Here is a 9,304-nt window from a genome sequence, read left to right on the forward strand (position 1 = left end):
CATGTAATGACTGTGTGTTTCAGTCTGCTCTCTCTGTGCTGGGCCCTGGGGAGAAAGCCACATGAATCTGTGTGATCCCATTAAGACCTTTTCTTAGTTCACTATACCCTTGTGGGTCTGGTGGATGCAAGCCCACTGGCTTCCAGAGCTAGATGTTTTGAGGCCCCATCTCTCAGGTGAAAGTCTTAAAAGTTATGGCACCAGATGTGGCTTCCAAACCCTTTGTTCCTCAGGGAGAAGAGGGGAGTTGTGAGTTCCCTTCTCATTATATGTTACCACGTGGGGTTGGGGTTTTGGCAAGTTTCTTTTTCAGCCTCTCTTACCTGTATTGATGTGGATTTTTTCTCATTCAGCAAGTATGCAGAAGGTGCTCAGCCACTTTCTGGATTTCTTTCAGAGGGAATTGTTCCATAGGTAGCTATAGGTTCGGTGTGTCCATGGGAAGAGGGGAGTACAGGAGCCTCCTAATGTTCCATCTTGAACTGGAGCCTTCTCATCACATTTCTATGTGAAATATATTTCTAGTTTTCTCAAGAAACTTAAGTGTTTAAGCATTAAAGTGTTACCTTAATTATTATAAACTATGCCCCAATGAAATATTCTGAAATTATACATATTTAAATTTATAAGTGTAAAATCATGAAAATTTTCAAAAGACAAGAAAGAAGAAAATGGTATAAAAGAAACTTACGTATCCACCACCAGATTTAACAAATATTGACATTTTACAGTATTTGTTTATCAGTCTTTTAAAAAGTAAAGTAAAATATTAAAAGTACAGCTAAAACTTTACCTCAGTTTTTCCCTCTTCCTTGTTCACAGAGGTAATTAATATTCTGACATTGGTGTCTGTTTCCATGCTTGTTTTTAAATATGTTGCACATATGTATATATCTGTAGATAATATATATTTTCTATTTTTAAAATCTATACAAATGGTCATACTGTTTATAAATTTAAGATTTTCACTTTATTGGTCCTTTTCAACAATTTGACTATGATATGCCTAGGTGTGGTGTCATTTTGCGTTTATCTTGCTTTGAGTTTGCTAAACTTTTTGAACCTGTACATTTATTTTTCAGATATTCATTTTTCACATATTTTTTCTTCATTTTCTTCTTCTAGGATTCCATTTAAACATATGGTAGATGTTTCACCATTGTCCTACAGATTGTTGATCTTAAGCTCATTTTTTAATAGTTCTTCTCTTTCAGATTGGATAATTTCTACTGATATATTTTCAAGTTCATTGAATCTTTCTTATTTCGACTCCAATAAGCTATTAAGCCCATTCAGTGAGGTTTTTTAAATTTCAGATACTGCATTTTAGAGTTCTAGAATTTCATTTGGTTTTTACAGTTTCTCATTCTCTGCTGAGATTTCTCATCTAGTCGTTCATTATGACTGTATTTTCTTTTACATACTTGAACATATTCATAATAACTGCTTTAAAATCCCTTTCTGCTATTATCTTACATTGTCCTCTGACTCCTCCCTTACCCCTCAGCACCTACTGGGATCTTCCCTCAGACAGAAAGCCGTACAAATGTGCTTCTAACCCAGTGTTCTCTGCCTTTCTACTTTCTGTCTGACTTTGGTTGCTCTCCAGTGCCTTGGGTTGTTGTTTGGTTATATTTTGTCCAGAGTTTATAGTGTTACCTGCAGGAAAGTTGGTCTGATGGAAGCTATTCCACTATTAATAGAAGCAGAACTCCTTGCATAACTTTTTTTAATGTGGTGAAAAATATATAAGATAAAATTTGCCATTTTAACCCTTTTAAGTATACAATTCAGGGACATTAGTTGCACTTACAATGTTGTGGATCAGTTATCACTATCTATACCCCATACTTTTTCTTACCCAAACAGAAAGCCTGTGCCCATTAAGCAATAAATCCCCATTCCTCCAACCTCCAGCCCTTGGTAACCGCTATTCTACTTTCTCTCTTTATAAATTTGCCTATTCTACATATTTCATATAAGTGGAAAAAGAACAAATATTTGTTCTTTTTGTGTCTGATATAGTTCACTTAGCATAATATTTCAAAGTTCATTCATGTTGTAGAATGTCTCAGAACTTCATTCCTTTTTAAGGTTGAATAATGTTCCATTGTATGTCTGTGCTACATTTTGTTTATCTATTCATCTGTTGATGGACACTTGGGTTGTTTCACATATTGGCTATTGTGAATAATGCTGTTCTGAACATGGGCATATAAGTATCTATTGGAGTTCCTGCTTTCATTTATTTTGGGTTTATACCTTTGAATGGCATTGCTGCATCATATGGTAATTCTTTAACTTTTTGAGGAACTGCTCAACGTGTTTTCCACAGTGACTATACCATTTTATACTCCCACCAGTAATGTACAAGCATTCCAATTTCTTCAAATTCTCACCAACACTTATTTTCTTTGTATTGTCTTTATTATTACTATTATAGCCATCCTAGTGGTTGTAAAGTGGTATCTCATTGTGGTTTTGATTTGCATTTCCCTAATGGCTAATGATGTTGAGTATTTTTTCATGTGCTTGTTGACCATTTGTATATCTTCTTTGGAGAAATGTCTACTCAAGTCTTTTGCCCGTTTTTTAATTGGGTTGTCTTTTTGTTGAGTAGTGGGAGTTCTTTATACATTCTGGGTATTAAACTTTTGTCAGATATATAGTTTGCAAATATTTTTACCCATTCCTTAGTTTGTCTTTTCACTTTCTTAATAGGATCCTCTGATGCAAAAAGTTTTTAATTTTGATGAAATCAAATTTGTCTATTTTTCTTTTGTTGCTCATTCTTTTGGTGTCATATCTAAGAATCCATTGCCAAATCCAAGGTCATGAAGATTTACCCCTGTTTTGTTCTAGGAGTTTTATCATTTTAGCTCTATTGTTTAAGTCTTTCATCCATTTAGTGTTAATTTTTGTATATGGTGGGAAGTAGGGATCCAACTTTATCGTTTGCATGTGGAAATACAATTTTCTCAGCACTATCTCTTGAAAGACTATTCTTTCTCCCATTGAATGTACTTGACACCTTTGTTGAAAATCAATTGGCCATATATAAGGGTTTATGTCTGGACTCTCAATTCTATCTGATTGGTCTACCTGTCTATCCTAAAGCTAGCATCACACTGTTTTGATTACTTACTGTAGCTTTGTAGTAAGTTTTGAAATTGGGAACTGTGAATGCTCCAACTTTGTTCTTTTTCAGGATTGTTTTGGCTGTTCAGGGTCTCTCACATTTCCATGTGAATTTGAGTATCGGTTTTTCCATTCAACAAAAGAATAACTTTTTTTAAACCTGCTTTTTGGATTCTGTTTGTTTTGGAGACTCATCCATGTTTATACATAGATATTTAGTTCACTTACTGCTGATGGATTTTAAGGAAATGTCTGAATAGGTCTCAGTGTGTTTGTCCTTTCTCCTGTTGAAGTACAATTAGATTGTTCCTTTTTTTTTTTTTTTGCTAATTTAACAGGCAATGCCACAATGAACGTTCTTGCACATGCTACTTGTTCACGTTTGAAAATTTGTTTAGGACAAAAGTTCTCAACCTGGGGCAGTTTTGCCTGTCAGGGAACATTTGGCATATTTGGAGACATTTTTGATTATCAAGAGAAGGGGCGTGCTGCTGGCATCTAGATGATGAAGACCAGAGATGCTACTAAACATTCTATAGTGCAAGAAGACACTCCCACCCACCCCTCAACAAAGTATTATCCAAATTACCCAATTTGTTAATAGTCCCAGGATTGAGAAACCCTGCTCTGGGGCATATACTTAGAAGTGGGATTGATAAAGCTTGGGGGGTGTGCCATTTTTTTTTTTCTTTTTGGTTATTATATGAAATGGATTTCTGTAAAACATGAAGAAAATATTTCTAATACAAGTAAAAGTTTGGAATGTTAGGAATTCAAATTCCTTTGGTGATGCTGGCAATCCCGCAATTATGAGCAATTTAATGATCTTAAACCAGAGTAGCGGTATTATCCAGGGTTAACTAGTTCATTCACTACCCAGAGGGTGCATATAATCTGTTACCTTCATGAACTGAAATACATTGGTTCTTCCTGCCTGATTAAAAAATTGAGTTGAGAGTAGGAATCTGCTTCAAAAAAGTGTGATTGTGCAGGACTAAGGTAGTTAGAATATTAGGCTGAAGATGTTGACTGAATGAGAGGAAAGTTACAGCATTAAAAAATGCAGTTTTTTCTGACAAAGATGTTGTTAAATATTGAAGGCTTAAAGGTTTGAAACGTTTCTTTCTCTCTGGTGTGATTTAGTTTTTTTAATTGGAGACAGGGGAATGAACTTAATGAATTCTGAGACCTACTTTTAAGCGTGTAAGACCCATGGCTATCCCTTTGAACATCTGATGACAACTATGGCCCCAGAACTATGTGCATGCTTGTGTCATACACTTTTGCATGATTTTGGGGTGGTTTCTGCATGCTCCTGAAGCCCGTCTATGGACTACTCCCTTCCTTCTCAACCTGCCCCCCCCCAGATTTCCAGGTTAAGAAGTTCGCTAACAGTCTATTAAAACACTTAAAGTGCTAAAAATAAGATTTGTTTGTATCTTCTTCGCCAAATGCAGAAAACTAAGTGATAGAGAAAAATTGGTGGAATTAGAATTCTTCAAGTCCTCCGATATTGAATGAGTGAATACAGATCTTATTTTATCCGTAACCTTCATTTTTCTTTCTCTTTTCACTAGCTGTATGCAGCAGTTCTGTGGCAACAAGCTAATGAAAACAGACAAAATTCAACTGGAAAAGCATGTTTTGGAACCACCCTACCAGAAGAAAAACTTAATGACTTTCGTGATGAACAAATTGGACAGTTGCAGGAGCTGATGCAGGAAGCCACTAAACCCAATAGGCAATTTAGTATTACGGAGTCTCGGAAACCGAAACTTTAGTCTATCCAGAAAAGCTTAACAAAGCGTTTCAAGTTCAGAACTGCTTAATTTAACATATCCTTGTTTTTAAAAATGTATTTCTTCAGCTTTTAGGCTTTGAGAATGCCTGGTGTTAATGACGTATTCTTTTATTTGGAGATGTCATGAATGCTATCTGCAATATATAGATCAGGATCACTAGTGGATGAAGCTTTACATTATTGAAGTAACGGTACTTGATGGAATTTGATTTTTGGACTAAAGAAAGAATGGCTATGAAATGGACAAAACTGTGGAATTTTGCCAAACATTTTTTATATATAAATTTGTTTTTAATGCTATTCTTGTTCAAGCATCAGCCTCATCTCTTTAGCTTCATCAGATAAATATATCATGATAATGATAGATGTGGAATTCCAACAAGGTTATTATTTAAAGACATTGTCATCCTGAAAGTTTTATTTCTACTTTAATAGTACATATATGACTATTCTCTTAAATGCCCGTTATCCCCTAGTCATTGTTTATTTACAATAAAGGGTTAAAAAGAAGCTTTAAGATTTAGTAGTATACTATCATTTATATAATATACATTGTATAATTCATTTCTACAGTATTTGTTAGTAAGACAGATTACCCTTAAATAATTTGTAGTTACCTTGAGAATCTCATTGCCTAATGATTGAGGAGATAAAATGACCTTCATAAATTTTTTGTACACTTAAGTTGATTTATAAACTGAAAAAAGCAAATGATAATCCCATTCACATCCTAAAATGTGTATGAATTTTAAAAATTATTATACACTAAAATGACTTGTATCTTTATGTATGTTTACTCTGAGATTCTGAAGTGATCCTTTCTCAGATGCAATTGTGTTTATGTCAGCTCTTTAAAAATTGATTTGTGTTTGCTCTGGTTTGCTGTCTTGTGCTTTCTCTTTGTGTATGGCTGCCAGGCCCCTCAGTCCTTTCTTCCATTCCTCTTTGAGTCAGTCTGTAGGTTGATCAGTTAGTCTTTTCTCATTGAGAGAGAGGCAGTCAGTCAATCAATAATCTAGTCTCTACACTATAACAGGTTCTAGGAATACAGCAATGAATAAGATAAAGCTCTTGCCCTCAAGAAGTTTAAAATCTGACTGTGCATTCAGGAACCTTGTTTCATCATGACCAAATACAGTGCATCCTCAAACTCGTTACGGTACTATCTTTTTCATCATCTTGGCAAATAGAAATCTAACACCCATGAGGATACTGCTTCTCTGCATCTTGTGAAGTGGGAGTTGTGGATCCATTTACAACTTGCTATAACGTAAAACCCCCTCCTTACTGTCCCTTTCAATTCATCATTGTGCCACCGTAACTTAAGAATTCTTTTTCATTTATACTTTGTTTTTTGTTATACTTCCCTATTCCTTTTTGTTCTTTGGCACTGGCTCATACCTCTCCATCTCAATTTTTGCCATCATGTTGGTGACCTTAGTATTAATCCATGTGGTTGACATATCTAGTAGCCTAATGGCTCTTTGACGGTTCATGATTCACTTTCACTTATTCAGTCACCCATAATCATGGTTACACTTAAACTCACTTTGTTCAGAACTGCTGCATATGAAATTATGTATTACAACATTTCATGCTTTTGTCACTATCTCTTACCATAATGTGAGCGGTTTCTTACTCCCACTGCACCTAGTATTTGTTCAACAAATGCCTGTTGAGAACTTTCATATGCCAGGCATCATTCTAGAGACTGGGGATACAGCAGTTATCAAAGACAAAATGTGCAGCCTTTTGGCACTCGCATTCTAAAGGATGGAAATAAAATATGTAAATAAAATATGTAGGGTGATAAGTACTATGGAGAAAAATAAAGCTAGGTTAGGGGATAGAGCTGTGGTTCCCCAATTGTGAACTGAGATGCCCCAGGGCACCAAAGAGAACTCACAGGGGTGCTGGAGGATATTTTAAGTTTTTCAGGAAATCACAGCCATATTTATTGGACACCACACAAATTACTAGCTTGAGGTATTTCACAGTTTTACTATTATATTGCAACATTCTTTTGGATTACATATCTTTGTGAAGCTGGGCTTTTAGCAATTGCTGTGATAAAAGCAAGTATAACAGAAAAATTAGTAAGAGAAAATGTCCAATGTGGTTACAAAGTTTGAGAAGCTGTGTGGTGTCCAACAGGTGCTCAGTTGTTAGGACAAATACTAAGTTGTTTGGACTATGTAATAAATGAAACCATATGGGTTTTTGGGTTTGTTTTTGCTGTAGGTGTGCTGTGCAAATACTGAGACAGTAAGGGTATGTTTGGAAATTCCTGAAGTAGTGTCAAGGAATGAATGGTCTTTAACTGTGAACTCACTAGTCTTTTGACCACTCCATTTGATCAATGTCATTTCTTTACTGCCTTCACTTCCATCCCAATCTGCCCTAGTTTCTGTGATCCTTCGCTTCAGCCAGCCATTAGCAATGCCCTCAATGTCATCATCTCCTTTTCTTTTTCCCTCATCATCTGCTCTCACCAAGGTGACCACTCACTCGCTGAAATCAATAGGATATTAATCAGTGTAAGATTGATAAGTTATCCTGTGAGGCTTGATAGTATTAACTATTCTCTACTACTTTCAAACCACTCCTGCTTGGTTTGTATACTGCCTAACTCTCCTTTAAGTTATAAATTTTCTTTTTTTTCTTTTTAAATAAAGATGTTGTCTGGGATTTCATCTTTAGGACTCTTAGTTTACACATCCATTGCTTCAGATATTAGCTTTACTCTTAAATCTGTAACACCAACCTCAGTCTCATTTCTGAACTTCAGGTCTGTGTTTGAAATTCTGTTTGGCATTTCCAACTCATTTAAAATCAGATTTACTATCATTCATTCACTGAGCAGGGAAGGAAAGTAACATATACCCAGTTCACCAGTTTAGGGTTCTTCAATTCAGCCTGAATTTCACCATTTCTCTAGAGGGCTCCTTCTCATTTAACAGCAATTCTGACAACTCCATGTAGTGGACTGCAAAATGACCATAGTTCTCTACTGCTCCTGGTACCCATGCCCTTTGCAATGTGACTTTGCAGCTCCTTCCATCACATCTATTTTTCAGCTCTTCAAACCTGAACTGGCCTTGTTCCTTGATTTGCTCAAAAGAATATGGGTATGACATTATGCAAATTTAGGGTGTAGGCCTCAGAGTCTTATACACTTCCTCCCGCACTGTTGGAAACCTGCCCAGCTGTCATGTGAACAAGCTCAGGCTGACCTATCAGAGGATGAGAGATCATATGGAGCAGAGGTGAGCTACCCTAGCTGAAGCCATCCTAGACCAACCAGCTCTCAGCCAACCACAGATATGTGAATGAGCCCTCCCAAGATCAGAAGAACTGCCCAGCTGATCCCAGCCCGAATTGCCAATGATAAGCCGAATAAATTGTAGTTCTTTTAAATCACTCTGTTTTGCGGTGGTTTGCTATACAGTTAAAGCTGCTACACTCTACTGCTTTACTCTCTCAAAATCATTCCTTTTTTTCCACTTAGCAGTCTGGTATTTTAGACTTAGAATTTTTTTTTCTGTAGTAACCTGTATGTGGCTTCCGTGACTTTGGCCTGCTCCTTAATATATTATTCTCCATGTGGTTGTAAACATCACCTTACTGATATGCAGATCTGATCATAACATTTTTCTGCTTGAAATTTGGAATGGGGGAGATGTTTGGATTATACTCAATGGCAGTAAGAGATGGCACAATGAGCATCTTACCACTGGTGGTGGTGGTTGAGAATCTGACACAGTTTATGGAAATAAATTGGCAATGTGTATTAAGAACATCAAAAATTATCATGCCTTTTGCACTCATTAATTCTATTTTTAGGGTTCTATCCTAAGGAAAAAAATTCAGAAATGTGGACAGAGTTTTTCATAATTAGAATGTTTTTTAAGAGAGTGAAAATTTAAGAACAGTAAAAATTCCCCAAACATCAGAAATTGAGTTGTGATAATATGCATAATTAAACACTTTAAATTTAGGTTTACAAAGAGCTGCTTAACTTTTTTTGAAATTATGGTAGTTTACAACCTTGTGAAATTTCAGTTGTACGTTATTGTTTGTCAGTCGTGTTATAGGTACACCACTTCACCCTTTGTGCCCACCTCCCACCCCCGCTTTCCCCTGGTAACCACTAATCTGTTCTCTTACAAAGAGTTTTTAATGACGTGGGAAATTTCTTGACATTGATAAACAAGGAAAGGATGCTACAAAATATACAACATTTTCACAAAGATGTTAGATTTCCTTTTCTGCAATGTACGTTGATCTGAGCACTTCTCTTGCTGAAAACTAAAACTTTTAGGTAGAGTATAAAGTCATTTTGGGGAAACATCTAGGCGTTGGCAA

General features: G+C 35.9%; 1 protein-coding gene across 2 annotated transcripts in view; it reads left to right on the forward strand.

Annotated features, from left to right (window-relative positions):
* The window catches only part of SDHAF3 (succinate dehydrogenase complex assembly factor 3), a 69,283-nt gene extending 60,538 nt beyond the window's left edge, over positions 1-8,745 (forward strand). For both annotated transcript variants that reach the window (XM_023639247.2, XM_005609229.4), the window contains exon 2: positions 4,716-8,745. In XM_023639247.2, coding sequence (XP_023495015.1) covers positions 4,716-4,919 — 204 coding nt within the window. In that variant the 3' untranslated portion in view covers positions 4,920-8,745. The remainder of the gene's footprint in view (positions 1-4,715) is intronic.
* Positions 8,746-9,304: the final 559 nt, after the last annotated feature.

The sequence above is a fragment of the Equus caballus genome, chromosome 4 (assembly GCF_041296265.1).
Source record: "Equus caballus isolate H_3958 breed thoroughbred chromosome 4, TB-T2T, whole genome shotgun sequence".
NCBI lineage: Eukaryota > Metazoa > Chordata > Mammalia > Perissodactyla > Equidae > Equus > Equus caballus.